General features: G+C 38.5%; 3 protein-coding genes across 8 annotated transcripts in view; 2 read left to right on the top strand and 1 right to left on the bottom strand.

Annotated features, from left to right (window-relative positions):
* The window catches only part of adcy2b (adenylate cyclase 2b (brain)), a 92190-nt gene extending 91649 nt beyond the window's left edge, over positions 1-541 (top strand). For 4 of the 6 annotated variants that reach the window (XM_065293632.1, XM_065293617.1, XM_065293619.1 and 1 more), the window contains exon 25: positions 74-541. In XM_065293632.1, the coding sequence (XP_065149704.1) occupies positions 74-226 (153 nt within the window). In that variant the 3' untranslated portion in view covers positions 227-541. The remainder of the gene's footprint in view (positions 1-73) is intronic. The other 2 variants (XR_010545576.1, XR_010545577.1) reach the window with 2 other exon arrangements.
* Positions 542-677: 136 nt separating this feature from the next.
* On the bottom strand, positions 678-3394 carry cfap90 (cilia and flagella associated protein 90). Its single transcript, XM_065294506.2, has 3 exons — positions 2600-3394; positions 1221-1337; positions 678-1139 (listed from the first exon to the last, which is right to left on the bottom strand). The coding sequence occupies exons 1-3, from the start codon at positions 2714-2716 to the stop codon at positions 972-974; spliced, it is 402 nt and encodes a 133-aa protein (XP_065150578.1). The 5' UTR covers positions 2717-3394; the 3' UTR covers positions 678-971.
* Positions 3395-5267: 1873 nt separating this feature from the next.
* On the top strand, positions 5268-18448 carry LOC135783521 (uncharacterized). The gene is made up of 6 exons (XM_065294283.2): positions 5268-5512; positions 6140-6664; positions 9820-9881; positions 12570-12700; positions 14738-14904; positions 17807-18448. Exons 2-6 carry the CDS (start codon positions 6191-6193, stop codon positions 17975-17977), a joined length of 1005 nt encoding a protein of 334 aa, XP_065150355.1. The 5' UTR covers positions 5268-5512; positions 6140-6190; the 3' UTR covers positions 17978-18448.
* The last annotated feature ends 7868 nt before the right edge of the window (positions 18449-26316 follow it).

The following is a 26316-nucleotide window of genomic DNA, read 5'->3' as shown; positions in this document are numbered from 1 at the left end:
CCTACTTTTAATGTGGTTTAAGTGCTTGTTGAAATATTAATGAGCGGTGGATCTATCATCCTTTCTTCTCCAGGTCACAGAGGAGACAAGTCGGATCTTACAGACGTTGGGGTACGTGTGTTCCTGTCGAGGGATCATCAATGTTAAAGGAAAGGGGGAACTCAAGACCTTCTTTGTTCACACTGAGATGACCAGATCTTTATCACAAGGGAATGTAATGCCTTGAACCTCAAACGTACACAAGTCAAATAATCGTTTTCATCAAGATAGCGATTAAATACAGTTGTACAGTACATGTACAGTTAAATACACCACTTATATATTGAAAACACAATGTAGGCCTATTATAGTTGAGCTCTACAGTGCAAGATTTCTTCGCATTGCTTTATAAGTAATGGATTGCTAAGTGTAACTGTGTTTTGCCCAATCTATTTAAAACAGCAAAAGTTTTTTTGTAAAATAAAGAAATATTTACAAAAGGTGGCAAAGTTTTAATGCTATCACTTTGTTATCCATTAAAAATTTCTAGAGAAATGTCAAAGTGTCTGTTTTTTGAATCTGTGTACAACGGCACAACAATAAATGAATATATAGAAAGATATAAATAGCTCTGATATTAATGATAATAAACTAATGCTCAAGTGTTTCGAACCTTAATAGTGAGGTTTCGAACCTTAAAGGTGGGGTGCATGATCTCTGAAAGCCAATGTTGACATTTGAAATCACCAAAACAAACAAACCCCTACCCCAATAGAATCTGGACTTTTTTTGATAGACTCGCCCCACACATATGCAACCTATGCAACGATGATGATTAGTAGTCACGCCCCTTACTGCTGATTGGCTACAAGTGTGTTTTGGTACTCAAAGTGTTTTTCAAAAATCATGCACCCCGCCTTTAATATTAGGGTATGTAATAATTCATACTGTTCTATTTGTACTGTACATGGATATTTTTATTGCTTATTGTCTCAAGGTTTCACAGACCCATAGCCTCCCTCCATTGTGATTCCATTTTTGCTATAAAAGTCAGAACGAATGTGATTGACACGAGGAGATCTCTTCCCTGGGTCATGGTGTGGTGATGAAAACCGTCCATACACAGACGAAGACAGAACAGGCACTGGTCTGCTTGATTCCTAACATAAATAACACAAGAATCCACTTGAGATCTTTCCAGTGGATCTTAAAAGGTAACAAACAATGCATTGAAAACTGACCTCGCTAAAGATGTCCAGGTTGCGGCCTTTAGCGTGTTTTCGGTCATCTCTGTGGAGTTTGTTATCGTAGCCTTCTGTGTTTGGACACTCGTGGTCATGCGTAGATATGTCTGTAGTCTATTGTAGAAGAAGTAAAGGAGCAGTTAACCCCAATATTAAAATTATCTTATAATTCCCCCAGGCCATATCAGATGTACAGCAATTCATGTTATCCTCTATAGACGGTTTCATCGGATGCACGATAAGCGTCTGGTCCAAACTTTACTTCCGGTTTCAGTTGCTAAACTGAACTCTTGAACAAAACCTCGTCTAAAATAACAAATGTTTCGGTTTCCTAGGTAATCTACGTGTTGTTAATTTAGCTTGTTTTATAAATAAACTACGCTTACAGTACTTTGTTGTTATTTATTCTTAGCGGAGTTTACCGGAAGTTACATGTTGACCACGAAAGCCGCTTGTTTATGTTGTTACTGCTGAAACTGTCTATAGGGGACATCTATTTGAATCCCACTATCAAGTAGACATCACAGGCTTTCTAGTGATGCCACATGTGTGGGGTTCGGGATGACAGAGTCTTTTTTTTTTCAAAATAGCAGCCATTGCAATTTTCACATTTAATGTCAATAAGTGAAGACAGTTTGGGGGTTAACTATACATTTAAGTAAACTATACATTTAGGTGTTCAGATGTGGTTTTTTTTTTATTTAACTGTTTTTATTTTAATTAAATAAAGGTTCAATTAAGATTTTATATAAACCCACATGAAAGATCCAGCAAAAACTGATGTCCACTACAATGAAATTAAATGAATATTTTTTTTTACATTTTCTTGCTGTATCATGTTTCCTTCAACCACAATCCTTAATTTATATAAAACATAAATGTTTTGGGTTTTTTCCCAAACCAAGTTATAGCTTTTGATAATACAGATTTCACTTGATTTATATTACTGGGGGTTCGGGTGCTCCTTGTGGTTCGCGGCGGTATTGCATGGGGTTCAAATCATAAAATCTAAATAAATAATGTTTAAATAAATCTCAATAACTGTGTAAATAAACTAAATAACTACGTAAAATACTACTAATAAAACTAATGAAAAATAAATGGTTATTGAAGTTAAACATGTCACTGTGTTATTAAAAATTTACTACAATTTTTTTATTAAAAATCAGGGGGTAGCCTACTTTAAGTAAATAAGGTAGGTCAAGCAGGTTCGGCTTACAAAAAGTTTGAAAACGCCTAATCTAATGCAATAAAATAGTTTGATACCTAACCAGTGACTAAGCATTCAGGTAAGTATTGGGACACTGAATTATATTTATCTCGATATATTGATATGTTACATGCAGTGTTTTTTTAAAAGCGTAATTTGATCTTACCTTAGAGATGGTGTTGAAATATCGCATTTCTTTAGGTTCTGTTCGTCTTGCTGGTATGAAGCTGAATACAGACAAAGTGCAAAGAGGTCTTGACTTTGCTTCCGCTGATACATCCATTACAATTCACGCTTTAATTGCTCGCAAGGTTTGTCCAAGTTTTCAGGACAGTTTAGCGTCTGCGGTTGCTAGGATACAAGTGTACGCGTGTGCGCGTGGACGGAATAAAGGCATCAATGGTTGAGTTGAACTCAGAGAGTTGGTGTTTAATGTACTAAGTGTTTTTTAATAAAACAATTCATTTTGTTACGCACTACGATAATTGACAGGAGCTTTTATATCGATAAATGTATTTCTCTTGACATTTAGCAGCAAAATGTTACTTTTTAAAGCTCACTGAACATGCTTATATTGATAATGGGGTTTGGTTCGATTAAGCATAAGGGGAATTATTTAAACAATGTTTTCCATGCATTTAAATTAGTATGTTGTCGTTTTCTTTCTCTTTCTGAATGATGTAAATGAGAAAGTAAATGTACCATAAACCTTTAATGTCAACGATTAACCGCTGGTTCAGGTCTACTGAAGATGAAGAATGATGCTTCAGCCTTTCAGCCATCACTTAAAGCAGCTCAGATAAGATGTTGATGTTTGCTGCCTTCACTGAATGACTGATATGCTACATATATATAAGATGACATTCTGAACATCACAATGCATGGGATCAATCATTATTTTTAACTCGGTCAATTATGGGCCAGTCAATGATGAAACTCATTGTAGTCACAAGCTGATGCAGTTTTGTGTCCGCAGAACATCACGTACAAAACAATATTCTGATCTGTTATGCTTTTATATTGCGATTGTGTTCATTTACTTTTTATTTAATAGAAAATAAAGTATTTTTCACAATAACTCCCTCGACGTTTTGTGCTTAATTAAATATTAGCCTTAAGTTAAAATTGAGCTCAAAATGCAGCATGAATTTAAAACAACTTGGTTTTGCAAGTCTATTCAATCAATTTTTTAACTTATAAAATCAAGTTGAAATTGTTTAACTTAATTTTTTAAGTTAAAGTAACATAAAAATATATGTTGATTTGACAAGAATGCTGCATAGTTTTACAATGTAAGTTTATATACTCCTTGAAAAACATATACTGCAGTCTGTTTTTAATTTAGTACTGTTTTGAATAAGCTATTTCACAAAACAGATGCTTATATAGAAGTCACAACAAATAATAATAAATGCATTTACAAAAAAAAGTATTAATTAAATTGATTAATACTGTATGATGTTACCATGGTTGATATCAAAAGATGAATCTCTACATCATAGTGCCAGTGTTGAAGAGAGGTCAAACATGCAGAAGATGCTGGTAGCCTAGAAAACATGTTCATGATTTTTCTGAAGATTAGTGAGCAGTTTAATGTCTCCGATCAAACAAGAGACCCACAAAACATAAAATCAACATATAATTGTTGATTAACCAGGCAACATCACTAGGTTGTTTTTGTAAATGCAGTGGAAAAATCTTCAAGGACTTTATTCTGTGTTTCAAAGCATAAGTTCAAGTCTTTGAATAAGACTTTAGTGCCTAAAGCAGTGAGGAAAGCAAAAATCACAAGACTGAGATGAAGGAGTGCAGCTGTTGGACTAGATCTATGAGAGACATGCAAACTCTGCACCTTTAAAGCTTTGACAGGAGCAAAACCAAGTACATGCACAAACTTTACCTCTGTGCTGATGCAGTAACAGTGACAGTGATGTTTATTAAAATTTAATTGGACCTAGGTGGTTTTTTTTCTTCATTTTAATAAAATACAAGTAAACTACACTGAATGTCTGTTAAATCGTGTGTTTGGTTACAGCTCCATCTACCGAACAGGCTTGCACGTTGATGCAGCAGAGAATGCAAACGTGTCAAAATAAAAGTCCCATGAAAATGCGTAAATTTAATTGAAATTAAATCGATTAAAATCTTAATGTAATCTTTGTAAATAATTATTCTATTTATGTTATTAAATAAACAAATATAATTTGTAAAATGAAATCACAGAAATTAACCTTGACAATAACCAAACCACGTCGAGTAAAAATTTTGCTAACGTGTAAGTTAACTGGACTCCTAAATATATATAAAAAATATTAATTCTGTTCGCATTATTATGGTCCTATTATAAATAAACATCTTGTATTACTGAATAAATTGAGGACAATCTTAGGAATTTTTGGTCTTGACTTAAATCTAGTTACAGATTTAAACACCTGCTAGAATCATTCATTCAACATAAACAAATAAATTTTACAAAGCAGAAATTATTTTTTCATCTGGAATGGGCAATTAACATCGCTAACTGTCAACAGGCATTTATTTATCATGTAAGCCATCAGAAAAAAATACAATGTAAAATTTACAACGGTTTGCAACCTTAATAAATTCTAATTAACGTTATCTGCTAAATGCCAAGAGAACTGCATTAAAAGCTTTTGAAATGTTTCATTGTCATTTTGTTCAATTTGTTTTGAAAGCGGCGGCTCGTAAGTTCACCATGCAGTATTTAGCGGATACTATGGTTACCACTTTGAACCGATAAGCGCGCTCCGTGTCATAATATATCACTCGTGTTGTAGTATGTAGGGAGGGCAAGTCCAGACTGAACTATGGGTGTGACAAAAGGAAACAGGCGTAGCTTATGTCATTCAAGAGTAAAATGAAAGAGGGGGACAGGAACGACATGATTTTTGACGGCCACAGGAAGATTCGGTACACTTGACTTGAATCGGATCTAATCGCAGAAAATCCTAATGTAAACACTGAGTCCACTTTCAAGACGAAGCGGTTCCGAAGAGTTCGGGTGTGAGACCTGTTCACAGATCTGTCATGAAGAAGCGAGCACAGGATTTATAATAAGGTATATTTAGATGACATATGTGATGGCTTTTAAACCGCCCAGATGTCAGATTTGTTTGTTCACGTGTTTACAAAGCGAAACTGTCAAATTAAATTAAAACAACAAACGCGTCGCGGTGCAAACTGCTCGATTTATTTGATATATTTGTTTATAATGGCAACGTTGTTGTTTGTCGCGCGGCGTTGGCAGTTTAATCGCGAGGCATCTTGAATTCGGACTTCCCTGAAGTTCCCTCAAGTTCACGTGTAAGCCTAGTTATATTTTAACTTTGTTAACATGAAGAGTCCAACAACAATGTTGTTAGTTAAACAGAAATTGGAAATGTGTAACGAGATGCGTTAAATGTAATATTAGTAGTAATACTTTCTGTGAAATGACTGCTCTGGGGCGCAGTAATGGTTTGTTATTGTGGTGATGCACAGTAAGTAATAAACTTAATAATTTATGTGAGTACACAGAAACATCATCTATTTAGACAGGCACACAAATTGAAGCTGAATAGATGTGTGTTTGGTTCTCTACCCTATGTATTGTGAAAAGTGTTATACAAAAAACGATCTGACAGATTTATGTAATGCAACTACAGTTGATATAATCTCATCTTCCTCTCTTTTTCCTTTTCTTCAGCCCTTTGCATGATTTCTATCGTTTCCTCCTTCACTCTTAAAATATAACAGGATGCTGCGTAAGTTTAATTCAGAGGGTGCGTTGTTGGATCTGGACTACTCGACACGGCGGCAAGAGGATGAAGATGGCACCATGGACATGTCAGAGGATGAGATGGATGGCGCTCCAGCATCCTATCCTTGCACCCCGGACCCAAAGTCAGGGAGTGCTGGCAAAACTCTTAAAGGAGAACTCAAACGAGATCAAAGCATCAGTATGGAAAACCTCAGTGGCTTGGAGAAGGACTCTGGTTTCTTGAAAGTCACAAATTTAAACGATAGCTTTAAAGCCTACAGCGACAGTCAGATCACCTCTAATGCCAAAGGCAGCTTTGAGAGTGTGGAAAAGTGTCCCAACCATTCCAGCTCACAATCAGTCACATCCAAATCCAGAAGTTTGTCACCAAGACCTCCACATTATCACCGCCAACAAGCTCGGGCCAAATTAGCAGCTGCTAAATTGCATATTAAAAGTCTGTTTGGACAGGTAAGACATCTATAGAGTTTTCTCTACATCAGCCTCTCGTAGGGTTGTAACGGTATGACGCTTTACCGTGGTTTTAACATGCACGATTATCGTACCATTAACATTTGCTTATCCACGGTTTTGGTTTCCCATTTATGCTGTTCAAGAGTAAGGACAGTTTGGTTTATTCTTGTCTAATCTAAAGAGAAATAACTTATTCCTTATTTTCTTAAATTGGGAGATATGCATCTTTATTAAATCTTTAATTTATTTTAAAAGGAGACTCATACTTATTTTATAAAAAGTTTTTTTTTTAAGTTTGATATATAATCCATATGTTTTCATTTATTTTAGGTTCATTGTAGCTGATGATTATAATAATAATGATTGTTTAATTGGATTTTTTTTTTTAAGCACAAATTCACTAAAATTTAATATTTTTTTCAATTTATTCAACTTATTTTCTTAAGTCATTTTGCTCATTCATCTTGATTTTAGAATTTTTGAGATATTTGTACTGAAAACAAGACAGGATTCTAATTAAGAAAGTAATTTTTTGCAGTGTACATAGCAACGATTTTAACCACAAATGGGATTTTTTTATGGGGTGTGCTGTTTGCTTACACAACAATGGTGTTTTGGGGTCCTGAAAGCGCCAACTTTTAAAAATAGGGTTCAAAGTGCAAGCTTTTGATAATTTCTGTGTAAACTACGTAAAAACGCAAATTTGTAATAATGGTGGTGTCTGTGCATGCATTTATTTTGTTTAGAAATGCGTCAGTATAAATAAAATAACAATGATGGCCTACGGAAGTATATTTGTGCTACTAAGTTTATTAATTATTTTATTAATTATACTATTAAGAAATACGTTTATTAATGTGTTCCAACAAAGTTTATAAAATGTTGGCATTTTATAGTCTAGGGTCACTTGTCGTAATAAGCTTCAATTAATCTCATGGTCAATCTAAACAAAATTGCTTTATGCTTTTGCCGTCTTAATTATTTGTATTTTATCACTCTGTAGAACAGTGTTTCCCAATCCTGGTCCTCGGGCACCCCCTCCCAGAAAGTTTAACGCATCAGCTTGTTAGGGACACGTGTTTACCATTTTGGAAGGAGGCTGATGAGTCGAATCAGGTGTTTTGAATAAGGAGACATCTAAAACTTTCTGGGAGGGGGTGCCCGAGGACCAGGATTGGGAAACACTGCTGTAGAAGAATGCATATGTGCGCAGACATGTAATGTTTCTTTACAAGGTAACATCGCCACCTACTGGCCTGGCATACATAATACAGCAAATATAGTCGTCTTTGCGGATCCATTTAAACCCATATCTTTTTTGACAGCGTTGTCGTGTGTACGTGATTCTTTATAAACGCAAAGAAAAAACTTTTCTGTTTCTCACTACATCGCTGTCGTGTAAAATGTAGATGCCGTCTGGCGTGTTCATACTTGACATGTTTGGTTATATTAAAATCAACTCTGGTGCGATCGCTCCGTTGGTGCGGTTCTTTTGAGTAAATGTGACAATAAACAAGTGAACCAAGACCACTGAAAAGGTGGGTCTCAGTCCGCTTCAAAACAAACTCTGGTGCGGTTCGACTGATATCTAAACGCACATGGACCAGAAACAGCGCAATGAACCAAAAACAGGATGTGATATCACAAGACCCTGATTCTGCAGCAGGATGAGCGGTGTATGCATAAACAAAATGAGCAGAGGGCAAACGTGGAGCAAAGGAGAGGTAAAGATCCTCATTATCATTTGGTCCATCAAGCATATGCTGGAAAAACGCACAAAAGGGTTAAGTTTATAAAATGTTTGGTGATTTTAAAATATCTTTATTAGCTCTGATCTGTTAATAATACCCCCATATAAAGACTCATAAAATAAGCCCACACTGTAAAAAAAATCCCACTTTAAAATGTTCATTCAACAAAGAAAATTAAGTAACTTGAACAAAGATTTCTTTGTTGAAGGGCGTCAATTCATTATTTTGTGTTCACTGAATGAAAAAAGCATAATCATTCAGCTAACAAATATTATTTTGTTGACTGGACTTAGATATATAAGTTTTTGTCCAATTCGTTCACCCAACTTGCCAAACTTAGTAATCTGCATGCAGCATTGTTGTTGTGGATGATTCTGTTGCTTAAAATTCATCAACTTTATCCTTACGCATTAAGGTTTATAATCTTCATGTTCGCTGATATAAAACTAGTGTGAATGCTAAGCGAACCAGGACTTAAATGTTTTCTTTTTCAGTCCAGACCAAAAGAACTACAAGTATGAACACAGCCTAATTTAAAAAGTTTTAAGCAACATGGTGAATGTCATGTAAACAGCTCAGTTTTTTAAGTCCTTACTGATTACATCTGGGAAGTCAACTGTTGTCAAAACCAAGAAAACTCGAAATTCATAGTGCCTGTGGTCAAAAAGGGAAAGCGAAAGAGACCAGATTACAACAAGAGTAAATATCGTCAGTACTTCTAAGGATCTGAGATCAGTGCAAAGCACAAATCACATAAATTACTCCGCAAATAACTACAATTTTATGTTCAGACAGAAATGCTAATAAAGAGGCAAAAGTTAACAATTGCTTTTTGGAGCTTTAATAAATTTTTATTTATTTGTTAGGAGAAAATGAAGAGAATTTACGTTTTTAGGTAAACTATTCCTTTAATGTTCTCTTTTATAAATCATCACACCACACAAAATGTCTGATATGATCAGAAGATGTAACATCATTTCCCAATAGGGGAAAGTCCTACTTATTTCTGTGTTCTGTTTTGATACTTATTTAACTTCTTAAAAAATGAAAATGTCAATGGGGTAAAATGCGGCTATGCCTTATATTGCACAACTAGTTAAGTTCTGTTTGAATTAGTTTCATGTGAAACTGTGAAAAAGGAACCCAAATGTTGTAATGTTGTATATGGGTATTTTTTTCAATCTGTGACAATGTGGCAAGAAATCAGACTCAAAGATACTGTGAAACACCAAACTTTCCTGGAATAGTTTGGCATCTGTGTAATCCGACAGTGTCTGAATGCTTTCCATGCCATGATCTTTGTTTATGTCATGAGAGGTTTGTGTAAAGCATACTTCCTTAAGCAGCATTTCATGTCACTCTTGTGTGTTTTTGACCCCTTATTTTTATTTTTCATGAAAGAGTTCACCACAAGCCTCACATTCGAATCTGACAAGCGCAGAACACAGGGAAAACATAAGCAGGTAAGATTTTATAATAATGATTTCTTTAAAGCAATCAGTTCAATCTTCAGATACACTTTTTTATAGTCAAAAAGTACATATTTGCATCTAAAGAGTTTATATTTGTACCTCAGAGGTACATATTGGTACCCAAGACAGAGTGCATATTAGTACATCAAAGATACAACCCCAAATCAGAAAAAGTTGGGACACCGTAGAAATTAGAGTTAAAAAGGAATGGAATAATTTACAAATCTCATAAACTTATATGTTATTCACAGTAGAATATAGATAACATATCAAATGTTGAAAGTGAGACATTTTGAAATGCCATGCCAAATATTGGCTCATTTTGGATTTCATGAGAGCTACACATTCCAAAAAAGTTGGGACAGGTAGCAATAAGAGGCCGGAAAATGTAAATGTACATATAAGGAACAGTTGAAAGACCAATTTGCAACTTATTAGGTCAATTGGCAACATGATTGGGTATAAAAAAGCCTGTCAGAGTGGAAGTGTCTGTCAGAGGTCAAGATGGGCAGAGAATCACCAATTCCCCCAATGCTGCGGCGAAAAATAGTTTTCTGAGTTTCTCAGAGAAAAATTGCAAAGAGTTTGAAGTTGTCATCATCTACAGTGCATAATATCATCCAAAGATTCAGAGAATCTGCAACAATCTCTGTGCGTAAAGGGTCAAGGCTGGGAAACCATACTGGATGCCCGTGATCTTCGGGCCCTAAGACAGCACTGCATCACATACAGGAATGCTACTGTAATGGAAATCATAACATGGGCTCAGGAATACTTCCACAACACATTGTCGGTGAACACAATCCACCGTGCCATTCACCGTTGCCAGCTAAAACTCTGTAGGTCAAAAAAGAAGCCATATCTAAACATGACCCAGAAGTGCAGGCGTTTTCTCTGGGCTCATTTAAAATAGACTTTGGCAATGTGGAAAACTGTTCTGTGGTCAGACGAATCAAAGTTTGAAGTTCTTTTTGGAAAACTGGGGCGCCATTTCATCCGGACTAAAGAGGAGAAGGACATCCCAAGTTGTTATTAGCGCTCCTTTCAGAAACCTGCATCTCTGATGGTTTGGGGTTGCATGAGTGCGTGTGGCATGGGCAGCTTACACATCTGGAAAGGCACCATCAATGCTGAAAGGTTTATCCAAGTTCTAGATACATATGATCCCATTCAGACGTCGTCTCTTTCAGGGAAGACCTTGCATTTTCCAACATGACAATGCCAGACCACATACAGCATCAATTACAACATCATGGCTGCATAGACGAAAGATCCGGGTACTAAAATGGCCAACCTGCAGTCCAGATCTTTCACCCATAGAAAACATGCGACAAATAAAGACCTAAGAGTTGAGCAACTAGACGCCTGTATTAGACAAGAACGGGACAACATTCCTATTTCTAAACTTGAGCAGCTTGTCTCATCAGTCCCCAGACATTTGCAGACTGTTATAAACAGAAGAGGGGATGCCACACAGTGGTAAACATGGCCTTGACCCAACTTTTTTGGAATGTGTAGCTCTCATGAAATCCAAAATGAGCCAATATTTGGCATGACATCTTAAAACGTCTCACTTTCAACATGTGATATGTTGTCTATATTATATTGTGAATAAAAAAGAAGTTTATGAGATTTGTAAATTATTCCATTCCTTTTTTACTTACAATTTCTACAGTATCCCAACTTTTTCTGATTTGGGGTTGTACATATTGGTGCCAAATGTATATCTGTAGCTAAACGGTTCATTATTAACCCCTAAACTGGAGTGTGAGCGGGACACCTTGTTTACTTGAATATTTTGCGTGTAAATTTTAATCTATCACAACAAACTATATCATTTGCAAAGGTCTAAGAATGTAGTTGTCATATTTTAAAACGTTAAGCAGTAATAAGAATGCAGTAATTTATTAATTTGTGACGAGTATGCAAAAACCGTTGACACCTAGTGGCCGATGTTGATAAAACAACTAAAAAGGCTTGTCTGAAGCGTGGCCAACAGCCAATCACAGATCCTGCAACACATGCTCGGTCTTACATAAACATAATTGGCTGGCTCGCACTGGGTTATTTGCATAAGGCGATCTGATTGGCTGACGCACGCATTGGCCCTTGAAAAGTTGAGAAATGTTTAACTTCTGCCACAAGCTACGACAGTGACGCGACGTTGACGGATCCACGATTCAGACGCATGACGTCACCGCTTTCGCCCCGTGTGATGTACCGTAACGCAAATCAAATTTTTTGTGATAATTTTATGTATAAAATATATACTTTATTGCATTATTTTTATTTATTACAATAAATGCAAACCGCTATAACAATTTATGATTCCATATTTTCACAAGAAACTTTTAAGTGTCTTCTTTAAAACAAGACCAAGATTATGCTTCTAGACCAAAAAAATGCCAGAGTTATATTATTTTAAAGGTACATGACCTTTTCAAATAGGGCTGCGCCAGTTCAGGGTTCAGACCTTTTTTAAAGGGTACTGCCCCAGTGACAGCTTTATTTGACCATTTTGTGTAGTACAGTATGTGAGTTTTCCTTTGTTTTTCTTTTAGTCAGCCCGTCTATCCTTCTTGGTTTCAAAACGACCCAACTCCAGTCTCTCATTTCAGCCCACTGTTATTGACTGTTATATCTGTCATGAATCCTCTAACCCTCTTGTTTCTTTTTCAGTGCGAAGGAAAGGCGTTCGCGAATGCCTTTCCTGAGACAGTGGAGTCAGGTGGGACATAGCAAAGCTCAGCTCAGCAGGAAAGAGATGGAACATTGGGCCACATCGCTTGATGCTTTGATGAGCAGCAGAGGTGAGAGCTTAGCCCTTCATTATTTCCCCAAACTGCTTGTGTCACCACATGACGTGCTGCGGCTAGAGATTATGATATCTTGACTCGAAATTTTAAATGATGGTGTAAGTAAAAATGACATCGGGCCACATTCTGTGTATTATAAATACTGAATGGGTATTATGTGCCTGTTATGTCCTGTGGTGAAATGCATCCGTTTCAAAATTGAAACCAGCTAAACTACTTCCTCGTAACTTGAGGAACCAATTCTGTCTTTCTTATGCAGGGTTTTTTTTCTGTGAAAAAAATCCCACCACAATGCTACAGTGTCGTTAGAGGTTGGCAGGGTGTTTCTTTGCAGTTGCTAAGGTGTTCTGGGTGGTTGCTAGGTGGTCACCCTCAAGTTCTCACGGTCTCTAGATTGGCCATAATGAAATACTTCAGGGTTTTTAATCCCAATAGCATGGATCATATTAGTTACCTGTATGCAGGGTTTAAATTGGAATTTGATAGGTGAGGGAACTCATTTGTGCTGTCAATTATTTCCTCTCTCTTTTTCTCTGCACTAAATGGCAGTGCCGTGGTTAGATTAAGGGGCGGTATTATTATAATAAGATCCCCTTTTGACATCACAAGGGGAGCCAAATTTCAATAACCTATTTTTCCACATGCTTGCAGAGAATGGTTTACCAAAACTTAGTTTATATATTTCTTAAAATTTTATAGGTTTATATAAGCACTGGGGACCCAATTATAGCACTTAAACATGGAAAAAGTCAAATTTTCACGCTATGACCCCTTTATGCACGTGTTTTTCAACTGTGCTCAACAATGGATAACTGCTTATCTATTTTAATTACAAATTTTTAAATAAGTGAGCAAATATCAGTATCAGAAGCGGCCAATAGCGGCCTAAAATCGTTATCTACCTAAAATAATCGTATTGCCGTATCACTATTAGTTATATTAAATTATTAGTTAAGTAAACAATATACCAATAAATATCAGATGCTGATATGCCAGTATTACACCAGATGCCACAGTTCCACACTGAGTATTGAATGATTAACAGCATCTTGTAATATCCATCTCTGACGTGAGTCCGCTCATGCACAGCCGTTTACTTGCAAGAAGTTCTGGTTTGGGATAATGAGTATTGTATTTTTATTTTAGTTCTGTCCCTTTATGGGAAGCAATTTGTCATTGTGACAGCGTGTTATAAAATCTAATAATACACTAGCAGTCACAGCGAGACGAGAGACGCTTGGTCAAAGACAGTATAACAGGGAGTAAGGAATTTGGTCCCAACAGTGTTCCTGTTATTTTGGAAATGCCATACAGCACATAAAAGGCACTTTTCATGAATTGGGTACAAGTTGTGTTTTAATCTATTCAATTTTGGCCTCTTTGTGAACTGTACTTTCTCTACAGCAGAAAAGTCACAAAAACAGAATTTATATAGGCATAATTTAGTTTTTATATTATTTTAATTACTAAGAAGATATTTAAATTTTATTGTATTTGACTGTGTTATGGTTAGCCATGCAACCCCACAAAGTTACTGTAGGATACAAATGCAACATGTTTCTATAATTTATGGGAAATGCATGTTTTTAAGTAAAACAAATACTTTTGGGAAAAGTTTAAAGACAATTTAGCATGGATGTGCTAATGTTGCATGTAAAACTTTTTAAACTGGTGTGTGTTGTGGTGTCTATGTTTGCTGAAATATGGGAACACAGGCATGTTGTAACTTCAGAGCCCGGGCAGCCCTCTCTCACATGTCTATTTCTTTTGAAGAATGTGTCGCAACCCATAGTTAAACACTTTGAGAAAATCAAATGCAAGGTATGCGGTGTCTGATAAACCCTTAAGATATAGATTTCCAACCAAATCTTTTCACATTTTTGTAACTATATGATTCCTGGGGGCGTGTGGCAATACATGTGAACTTGTTTTCTGAGCAATACAGCCCTGTTAACAGAAATAGCGTTTTTTTACAGATTAAGGTTTTTGCTATTCTATAATCTCAATCCACTGACTTCACCTGTCCTTTAGTGGGAGTTACGGTGTTTGAAGCGTTCCTGCGATCTGAGTTCAGCGATGAGAACCTGCAGTTCTACATGGCCTGTGAGCAGTACAGACAATCGTCCAATAAATTCAGCCTGCAGAGGCGGGCAAAAGCCATTACTGAGACCTACATTCAGCCGGGTGCTCCCAGAGAGGTACTTTTATGTATATGCAGCTCTTCTATTATTAGTCAGAACCGTTCACCTCATAAACAAAAATTCTGCCAAATGCACTTTTCCATTATGAGTCAAAGTTGCATTGACATTCTTTCATGCAAAATAAAATAAATGGGCACTGTGACTCTCAAGTTTATAAACATGACCCCATTAATGTAGTCCATTACACTTATGTTATAAATTCCAAGTCTTCTGAAGCCATGTGATAGATTTATGTGAAGCATTGTGTTAGCACCAGAAAAGGTCATGGACTTCAACTAGGGCTGTCAAAAGATTAAGCGCAATTATTTGGATACAAAATAAAAGTTTGTGTATGCATAATATATTTGTGTGTGTATTAGTATGTATATATAAATACAGACATACATGTATACTTTTTAAGAAGCTTTTTAAAAAGCTGTTTTTAATATATTAAATTAAATATATATATATATATATATATATATATATATATATATATATATATATATATATATATATATATATTAATATCATATATCATAATATCATATTATATCATTAATATAAGATTTAATAATATCATATATATATATATATATATATATATATATATATATATATATATATATATATATATATATATATATATATATATATATATATATATATATATATATTTTATATATTTTCTTTTATATATAAATTATATAATATATATAAAAATATATCAATAAAAAAATAATTACACACAATACACAACACAAATATATTTTCAAACACAAACTTTTATTTTGTATGCGATTTAATCTTTTGACATTCCTAATATATACACATGAAAATGTTTCTTAAATGCATACATGCATGTGTGTGTATTTATACAAAATAATTAAAAAAAGTGCACACGCATATGAAGAGTTTAGTTGCAAAACGAGATAAATCCGTTTTTAACATTTTTGTCAAAATGTGTTTATTATTATGTTATAATGTTGTTATTTTGTTTTATGGTGCTACTTAGCTGTATTTTTTGTTATGAAGGTTTAAGTCAAAACAAACCAACTGCAGTTGAATTGATATTAATTGGAATGCACAACCAAAAAACGAGATTTCTGAACAATTAAAAAAACTTTTTGCAATGAAACTCTTCATATATTATGCTAAAACAAACATTTATTTTGTATGTGATTAATTGCAATAAATTCTTTGACAGCCCTGGCTTGAACCCCCAGGGGAAAATGTGTACCTTGTAATGCACTGTAAGTCTTAAATTGTCTGCCAAATGCATAAATGTAAATGTATATAAAATCAACCAATCATCTGGCAGCATTTAAACATCTATACATGGGCTATGTCTGAAATGGCACCCTATAGTCATTTTAGTGGTGTTTGAAACCATAGTGTGCACTCATTCAGTACCACACTGCACTGCAATAGTAAGTGTACACTAGCTGCCATTCATCTACAGAGGCTTGCATCGAATTACATCACTCATCTCAGTAAAACTTGGCACCCGCAGCACTTCCAGCACACTCAGTAGCTGCATTTTCATTATTCTTCAGATTGCGCAAATAATAATAATGATATAGCGAATTGAAAATGTGCCCAATGGAAACACGGCAATTTCACATTAACTCCTACATGTCTCAAGACGCACGGGTGTAGTCGTTTTTCAGGAAATTTCGGAAAAAGGAATATATCGCAATAGTGCAATGGAAACAGTTTGGTCACCTGCTCATTCTTTAAATATAGTGTGGTATGTTTAATTTGAGAACAAGACTAAAGAGGTGTGTTCGACTTCATGTGACATCACAAGAACTGACAGGGGCATGACATCAAAATACTGTGAGAGCGATTGCTTTTGAGTCACGTTTGATGTCATTTGCATGACGGTTTGCTCTGCGCCTTATGAAGTGGTTTATTGGAATGTCACAAGACAACAAAATTACGTTTCAGCATAACATTCCTTAAAGAGCACGTATTGTCCGATTCATGATTTTAAATTTCCTTTGGTGTGTAAGTGTGTATTAGTTCATGTTAATGATATGCAAAAGGTACAAACCTCAAAGTAAAGAATGACACGAGTTATCGTCTCCAACGTAAATCTCTTTTCTTGGACTACAACAAACACACGGATTGTAGGCAACAGTTTACTTCCTGGGATTGGAGATGTAGACATGACCGACATTATCAGAATTCCTCCCATTTCGGACTCAGCCTGTAAGTTAACTCCTGTTAGCATTGCATTGTGAGCGAATCTTTCAAACATGGTAAGGAGCGTCACGTTTCTGGCTGATGTCAGATGTATTCAGACCAATCACAACATACAGATCAGCTGGCCAATCAGGGACACAGAGCTTTTCAAATTTTTGAGTTTCAGGAAGAATGTTTTTTAACCATAAACCATGCGAACACATTGTATTATACCAAATACACAAAATAACGTTGTTTTTAGCAATGAAATAGGTGCTTGTTAATAGAAATGCTGACATTTCGAAAATAACGCTAAAGTATTGCGCAAATTAAATTTTTTAAAAATGAAAACGCAGTTAGTGTCCCCTCGTTTTCATTCACTTTTTTAAATTGTGATTCTTTAAATGTGATATATCAATAATGTAGGGAAAGTAGCAATGCAATTTCAGACACAACCCGTGATGAAGAAGATCTGCTGAAGTTCAAAACAAGGGGGGTTTGAGGGTTTTGGAAACTGCTGATCTACACGAATCAGGGATTGAAAGTGGTCAGAAAAATACAAAATATCCAGTGTGCTGCAGTTCTGTGGGCGAAAATGCCTTGTTGATGACAGGACTCAGAGGAGATTGGCCATAAATTAATAAATAAGATTTCGCTCATTTCCTCAAAAAAGCTGTGGCATGGTTTCAGAAAACAAATTTGAAAAAAACATCTCTTTCTCGTTCACTTTCAGGTAAATCTTGACAGTAAAACGAGAGAACTGACAAAGGAGCTCCTAAAAGCCCCATCACACACCTCTCTGTCCCACGCCCAGAAACGCATCTACTGCCTCCTGGAAATGGACTGTTACCCCCGTTTCCTTCAGTCGGAGATCTACATTACACTACTGAGGGATTCATACTAGAACAAAACTGGGCGGAGCCAAACCAACCAGGACGAGGTCGTCCTAAAAAAAACTTAAAAGACCTTGAGAAGAGATACAAGGAGAGTTGGAAAGGAGATAAGCGAACGTAATGAAAATAATTTATAATAAAAAGTTATCTTAACTACTGAGGAATTTTTGGGTTGAATGGCCTATGAAAAGAGAGAAGTGAATCTATTTAGGAGGGGTGATGTGACTGCTATAAACTTGAATGGATGGTCTGAAAGGGTCACGTAATGTAGGAGGTGCTAACTGTAAATATTTTATACTAAAAGTTGATTCATTTTGGAGTTTTTACTTATATACTAGACAAAAACACTCAATACGCAAAAAATAATAATAATAATACTGTGTTGTTTCAAACCATGGTGGGATAAAATTAAGAGCTTGTTTTCTTTTTCTTTTTTAAATCTCATTTTTGATTGTGCATTTAAAATTGCAGCTTGGTTTGTTATGATTCAAGCCTTCATAACTAAAAAATACATTTAAGTAACACAATAAAAACTAAATAAATATATATATATATATATATATATATATAAAATAATAATAAAAAAAAAATTGCGTTAAAAATAATGTGTTAGAAAATCTAGGGTAATTTAACCCACAGTTGGGTTTGTCCGTTTTTAATCCAACCTTGTATTGAAACAACCCAGTATGTTGACAGGCAACAAAGGGGAAAACTTGTTTGGCAAGAATGAGCTGTTCGCTAATGGACCGAAGCACAGATTTAGAGGTTAAACCAGGGTCAAGCCATTATTTTGCTGTAACCTGATTATGTATAACTGTAAGGAAGTTGCATTTACAACTTATTCCTAGAATTGACTGTAATCTACTTCCTTTTTTTACCTAACATGTAATAAAGATAAAAGTTGCACTGCTTAATTTAAAGAAACAAACATTAAAAGAAATGTTATGCACATGAACCCATTCAAATCATACAACCATTTCATTTTTAATAGTCAGTACGAATGCAAATAGACTACTTTAGTTAAAGGTTAAAATCTCCATATTAGTTTGATAGGTGGTCAGCATGTTTAATGTTTAGATGTGTGTTGTTGTTGTTGTTGTTAATTGATGAATGCAGATAGCACATTTATTGTAGATGTGTACAGTAGGTCATTCATATGAAATTTTAAAGTGTTTATTGTAGAGTAACTATAGACACTGAAATTAAGTTCTGTCAATGAAGTTGTCTGTGATGTATTTTTTGTCAACAAAATTAACTACAAACTATTTTAGTACAGTTACTTGCCTTAAACTTTCCTTTTTTGTGGATTGTGTCGACATGCATACGTAAAGGAGGTTTAAATGTGGAGATGCTGCTTTGAGCAGACTCGCTGGAAAGACCAGATACCAACACTGTTAACTTGCCAGTAAACACACATTGTGCGTGATCAGAATAGCACTGCTGTACATCAGATAATCATCTTTAAACAGTGGTTTAACAGTACATTTATTTAAAGTCGAAAGTGTTGCAGAAATGTTGTCTGAACGTCACTAGACTGTGAAAAGAAGTTGTGAAAAAAATGTACCTTTCAGATGATAAGATAGATGTGTGGGTGATATCCATGTGCTAATAAGATTTAAAGGGACAGTTCACCCAAAAATAAAAATTTGGTCATTTATTCCAAACATGTATAAATGTCTTTGTTTTGTAATCACAAAGGAATATATTTTGAGCAATGTTTGTAACCAAACCGTTTCAGAGCATCATTGACTCCCATATAATTTTCTCCCACCATGTAAGTGCTTCCGGTTTGATTACAAATATCTTCCTTTTAGTAAATGATGACAGAATTTTCATTTTTGGTTGAACTATCCCTTTAATTTATGTTGACATTTTCATGACTATGACTATGTGTCACATGCACAGTGTAATGGTTCCAGCCAAATGCTTTAAAGGTTCAATCTGATTGAGTTTATTATTAAAGGTGGCATAGAATGTATAAACTGTATTTACCTAGGCATAGATGAATAATAAGAGTTATTTTGTAAAGACATATCGTGAGCCTCAAACGCGATTGTTTCCTCTTTCTTATGTAAACCAAGTGCATGCAAAAGACAGCTGGAAAACAGACCAATCTCAACATAACACCGACTGTGACATTACAGTCGAGATGTACGCCCAAACATTAAATTACAAAGTTGTTACAGTGTGTCACGGGTGAGAACCAGGTAAGACAGGATGAGGCAAGATGCGGATCCAAATGCAGTTTATTCCAATATATGCAGGTAAATAAGCAGAAAACAAGAGCTAGGGAACACACAAGGGACTAGCGACATCATACAACGAACGACAAAACAAGAATGAACAGGCAGGGTATAAATGCAAGACAATGACCAATGACAGAGCAGAAACAATGAGTAACTAGGACAACACACAAGGGGAGAAGCATGATCACAATGAATATCCATGGTAACAAACAAGGGGGCGGAGACACTAATTAACACAGGGAGATACAACTGGAAACAAGGGTGCACAAGTAAACCACATAATACACAGAGACATAAGCATAAACCAAAACACAAGTATAACACAACACAGGGACCACTACGTTACATAGCCCCCCCTCAAAAGGGCGGCTTCCAGACGCCCACCAGAAAACACTAAAAGTTAATCAGTCCAGGTGGGCGGTGGCATGGAGGTGGACCCGGGGGAGGGATGGTGGGCCAAGGCCATGAAAGTCCAAGGGCCAGGGCGGAGCCGCAGACGGAGACAGGGACCAAGGTGGCGCCGCAGGCGGAGACAGGGACCAAGGCGGAGCCGCAGGCGGCGACAGGGACCAAGGCGGAGCCGCAGGCGGAGACAGGGACCAAGGCGGAGACTGCAGAGCAGGCAGCCAGGGCGGAGCCGGCAGAGCAGGAACCCAATGCGGAGCCGGCAGAGCAGGAACCCAGGGCGGAGCCGGCAGAGCAGGAAGCCAGGGCGGAGCCGGCAGAGCAGGAAGCCAGGGCGGAGCCGGCAGAGCAGGAACCCAGGGCGGAGCGGGCAGAGCAGGAAGCCAGGGCGGAGCCGGCAGAGCAGGAAGCCAGGGCGGAGCCGGCAGAGCAGGAACCCAGGGCGGAGCCGGCAGAGCAGGAAGCCAGGGCGGAGCTGGCAGAACAGGAAGCCAGGGAGGGACTGGATACCAAGGTGGTGCTGGTGGTATCAGGAACCTGGGTAGAGGGAAACAACAGAGAGAGGCCCTCTGGGCCAGGTTAGGCAGGGCAGTGAGTTCAATTATAGTCATTGCGGACCAGACAGTGAGGGCAAGGAGCTTGGGGACAGCCATCTTGGGATCTGCAGAGAGTTCAGCACTGGCCATAGTCTGGGTGACACTAAAGAGTCTCTGGGGCATCTCGGTGGCCACTCTAGCTGACCAATGTGGCACAAGGACTCACTCGGCACAGATGACTCACTCGGCACGGATGACTCACTCGGCACGGATGACTCACTCGGCACGGATGACTCACTCGGCACGGATAACTCACTCGGCACAGCGGACTCAAAAGACTCCCTCGGCACAGGGGACTCAGAAGACTCCCTCGGCACAGGGGACTCAGAAGACTCACTCGGCTCAGGGGACTCAGAAGACTCACTCGGCTCAGGGGAATCAGAAGACTCACTCGGCTCAGGGGAATCAGAAGACTCACTCGGCTCAGGGGAATCAGAAGACTCACTCGGCTCAGGGGAATCAGAAGACTCACTCGGCTCAGGGGAATCAGAAGACTCACTCGGCTCAGGGGAATCAGAAGACTCACTCGGCTCAGGGGAATCAGAAGACTCACTCGGCTCAGGGGAATCAGAAGACTCACTCGGCTCAGGGGAATCAGAAGACTCAGGGGAATCAGAAGACTCAGGGGACTCGGGGGACTTAAAAGACACAGGAGACTCACTCGGCTCAGGAGGATCAGAAGACTCTGGGAACTCAGAAGATTCATGGGAATCGGGGAACTCAGAAGATTCAGGGGACTCGGGGAACTCAGAAGATTCAGGGGACTCGGGGAACTCAGAAGATTCACTCGGCTCGGAGAACTCAGAAGGTTCACTCGGCTCGGAGGACTCGGGAGATTCACTCGGCTCGGAGGACTCGGGAGATTCACTCGGCTCGGAGGACTCGGGAGATTCACTCGGCTCGGAGGACTCGGGAGATTCACTCGGCTCGGAGGCTTCGGGAGATTCACTCGGCTCGGAGGACTCGGGAGATTCACTCGGCTCGGAGGACTCGGGAGATTCACTCGGCTCGGAGGACTCGGGAGATTCACTCGGCTCGGAGGACTCGGGAGATTCACTCGGCTCGGAGGACTCGGGAGATTCACTCGGCTCGGAGGACTCGGGAGATTCACTCGGCTCGGAGGACTCGGGAGATTCACTCGGCTCGGAGGACTCGGGAGATTCACTCGGCTCGGAGGACTCGGGAGATTCACTCGGCTCGGAGGACTCGGGAGATTCACTCGGCTCGGAGGACTCGGGAGATTCACACGGCTCGGAGGACTCGGGAGATTCACTCGGCTCGGAGGACTCGGGAGATTCACTCGGCTCGGAGGACTCGGGAGATTCACTCGGCTCGGAGGACTCGGGAGATTCACTCGGCTCGGAGGACTCGGGAGATTCACTCGGCTCGGAGGACTCGGGAGATTCACTCGGCTCGGAGGACTCGGGAGATTCACTCGGCTCGGAGGACTCGGGAGATTCACTCGGCTCGGAGGACTCGGGAGATTCACTCGGCTCAGGGGACTCGGGAGATTCACTCGGCTCAGGGGACTCGGGAGATTCACTCGGCTCAGGGGACTCGGGAGATTCAGGGGACTCAGAGAACTCAGGGGACTCACTCGGGTCAGAAGACTCGGGAGATTCACTCGGCTCAGAAGATTCACTCGGCACAGGAGATTCACTCGGCACAGGAGATTCACTCGGCACAGGAGATTCACTAGACTCAGTGGGTATTACGAAGCTGGAGACCACAGGACGAGGGACTCCAGCCACCCGTACAGATACTAATGGGGCATCCAACAGGCTGGCGATGAGACATCGGAACCTTGGCAGTGCTGGAGAGTTCATCAATGTAGTTTGGTGAGGAGGAGTGGGTGTGGCAGTCATTATGTGAGACGGTTCGGGTATGGGAGCCATCTTGAAAACGGGTGCAGGTGGAACTACTGCACCTTTAACAACTGGTACAGTGATGATGGTGGCTTTCTGATAAATCGGAGCTGGTATGGATGTGGCAAACTCGAAAACCGGGGCAGGTTTAACAACAGCAAACTGAGGCATGGAGTGGGATGACGTAGCGGCCATCTTGTGCGCGGACGCTGACACAGGGGACACAGAACTCGAGAGAACAGCGTCCGTGCTTACAGCGGATTGCTCGGTCTTGGGTCTCTTCCTCCGTTGCCGATGACGTGAGCATTGCGCTGGCTTACTGATGACTGGCTCGAGTGTTTTTTCAGTCTCTGCGGGTCTTTCGGCGGTGAACTCCCACAAATTCCATTGGCTACGGTTGTGCAGGTAACCGACGAAGCCCCAGAAATCCAGTATACGCAGCCCGTCCACCTCTTGCTGCGGCACGGATTCGTCGAGACATTCATTTAAATAGTTCTTCAGTTCCGAGTCACTGAGGTCCAGGCCATGCGAAAGTGACCAGAAAGTTTGCGCAAAACTGCGAACAGGTTGCCCCTGTTGCCGGAGGGAAGTCAGGTCGTCGAGTGCGTTCCACCATTCTTCCTCCGTGGTGGGGGGTGAAACGTGCACTCGGACACTGCTGAGACGGAGCATAAGGACACAGGGAATACACCAGGGAACTCGGGAAATCACGGGAAAGAGGAATTGCTGCTGGATCCTGAAGGGGTCGTTCGTTCTGTCACGGGTGAGAACCAGGTAAGACAGGATGAGGCAAGATGCGGATCCAAATGCAGTTTATTCCAATATATGCAGGTAAATAAGCAGAAAACAAGAGCTAGGGAACACACAAGGGACTAGCGACATCATACAACGAACGACAAAACAAGAATGAACAGGCAGGGTATAAATGCAAGACAATGACCAATGACAGAGCAGAAACAATGAGTAACTAGGACAACACACAAGGGGAGAAGCATGATCACAATGAATATCCATGGTAACAAACAAGGGGGCGGAGACACTAATTAACACAGGGAGATACAACTGGAAACAAGGGTGCACAAGTAAACCACATAATACACAGAGACATAAGCATAAACCAAAACACAAGTATAACACAACACAGGGACACAGGGACCACTACGTTACACAGTGCTTAAAACAAAGTTGTGACTGCTGAGTTAGCGCTATATGCTAGTTAATGCTATATGCTAGCGTTTAGGCTGAAGTTTACTATTAATGTTACAGTTACGTTTTGCAGGTCCATACTGAAAAAAAACCTAACCACTCAAAAACGTCCATTTACAATCTCCAAACAATTGATTATTCCTCAAATTCTGAATTTTCATCTGATACAGGCTTAAACATAAGGGGCACTATTTTAACGATTTAAGCGCATTGTCTAAAGCGCACAGTGCAACGTTTAAATGGGCGTGCCCGAATTCACTTTTGCTAATTTAACGACAAGAAAAATGGTTTGTGCGCCGAGCGCATGGTCAAAAAGGCTTGGTCCTATTTTTTAATGAGTAATGGGAGTATTTTTGGGGGTAACGTGCAATAAACCAATGAGAGTCTCAGCTCTCATCCCCTTTAAAAGCCAGTTGTGCTGGCGCTATGTTTAATCCCTATTTAGAGGACGGACTTTGTAAACTGAAAAACTAAGCGGAGGAAGAAGATCCCCAGTTTAAGATTAATGTTAAATAATTTTGTTGTTTTTCAAAAATTTTTATTAAAACCTTTAAAACCCGTTTTCTTTTAGTCATGGAAGTAAAATAGCAGGATTTTAATTGCTTTAAATGGCTATCCAATATCATCAAAATATAATTTACAAGTATGTAAGAAAAGGTTTGTACTCTAAAAATACTTGAGATAAAGAATTTACAAACGGCTCTCTGCATGTTTCAGCACTTGGACAGCGTCAGTTTTTTAAAGCATTACTTAAAAATGTTTCTCATCTCACCATATCCACAGGTCATCATATACAATAAATCCATGAGGTAGCATTAAAAAAATAAAACATTTAAAAACAGATGCATTTGTTTAAAGCAAAGCATTTATTTACTTAACAGGGTACAGGTGAAGCAGCTCTTTGTACCTTTTTACGTCTCATAATTAGTCCTCATTTATGTCCAAGAGACTCAATAATAATCTTTTACATTTCAATCCTTTAATCTTTTTATATTTGGAAAGCATTTTTGTGCTGCTGAGCATTTATGTATGTGATAAGCAAACCCGCGTTGTCATCCCGTTTATAGGCGCATAAATAACAAAAAACATATTGTGCCATTGACTTTAGACTTCAGAATGGCCTCAAAATGGCAACGCGACAACAATGCGCCTGAACACACCTCGTTTTTAGATCAGAACGCCCATGGGCGCAAACATGGGCGCAAATGCATTTGCTATTTAAACAACGTGGCGCTAAACGTGAAAATTATAATTGCGCCGGGTCGAAACTAGCAAAATACACTTGCGTCGCACTTTGCGCTGCATTGCGCCAGGTGTAAGATAGAGCCCAAGGTCTGTTTGCACACACAGAGAGCTACTGAACTGAACTGCTCTGTAAAACAGCCAATCAGAGCAGAGCTCAACATTATTATTCATGACCCTTTCAAATAAGGGAAAATCCTGGGGTTTGTAAGTTCACATTTAAAACCACCTCTTGATAATTTGTGCACTTCTGAAATTATTTCACTGCATTCTTTGGCATAGGGTGACCAGACATCCCGAAAAATTCGGGACAGTCCCGAAATCTAAGCTGCTGTCCCGAATCCCGAATTTTGCTCTAATTGTCCCGAAAATTATACTGAAGTCAAATCTTAATCCCGAATGCCACTTTAATTGTCCTAAAAATTATAATAAAGCAAAATCTTGAGTAGTTATTGTCTGATAAAACATGAGCAAGGGGGTCGAGTCATCCTGCAGCCAGCCCCCGCCAGCTGCAGCATCTTGTTTGTTTTATATACATACATACATACATATATATATACACACACACACACACACACATATACTGTAGGTGCGCATTAAGATTTGCACTGATAAGGCACGGTGCTGGCAGCAGTTAAAACCTCCGCAAAATATGCTGACATTGAGTCTCCACAACCCCAGTAGGCTCTAGTGAATTTAAAGTTGTATTGCATTGTACTTATATAAATAAAAATTTGATTGGTTCAGTAACTACAGTTTGAAATTCATGATCTTTTATTTTTAAATAAAA

Source organism: Paramisgurnus dabryanus, chromosome 19 (genome assembly GCF_030506205.2).
Source record: "Paramisgurnus dabryanus chromosome 19, PD_genome_1.1, whole genome shotgun sequence".
NCBI classification, from domain to species: Eukaryota; Metazoa; Chordata; class Actinopteri; order Cypriniformes; family Cobitidae; genus Paramisgurnus; species Paramisgurnus dabryanus.
The sequence above is the reverse complement of the archived record's forward strand: the minus strand, read 5'-3'. Positions and strand labels throughout refer to the sequence as shown.

Bases quoted from the DNA above. Each gene is read 5' to 3' on its own strand.
- cfap90 (XM_065294506.2), bottom strand. From the start codon at position 2,716: ATGGATGTATCAGCGGAAGCAAAGTCAAGACCTCTTTGCACTTTGTCT. The intron at 1,338-2,599 runs GTAAGATCAAAT...CTTCTACAATAG, and splicing joins ATTTCAACACCATCTCTAAG to ACTACAGACATATCTACGCA. The intron at 1,140-1,220 runs GTCAGTTTTCAA...TATTTATGTTAG, and splicing joins ACCTGGACATCTTTAGCGAG to GAATCAAGCAGACCAGTGCC.
- LOC135783521 (XM_065294283.2), top strand. From the start codon at position 6,191: ATGCTGCGTAAGTTTAATTCAGAGGGTGCGTTGTTGGATCTGGACTAC. The intron at 9,882-12,569 runs GTAAGATTTTAT...TTTCTTTTTCAG, and splicing joins CACAGGGAAAACATAAGCAG to TGCGAAGGAAAGGCGTTCGC. The intron at 14,905-17,806 runs GTACTTTTATGT...GTTCACTTTCAG, and splicing joins AGCCGGGTGCTCCCAGAGAG to GTAAATCTTGACAGTAAAAC.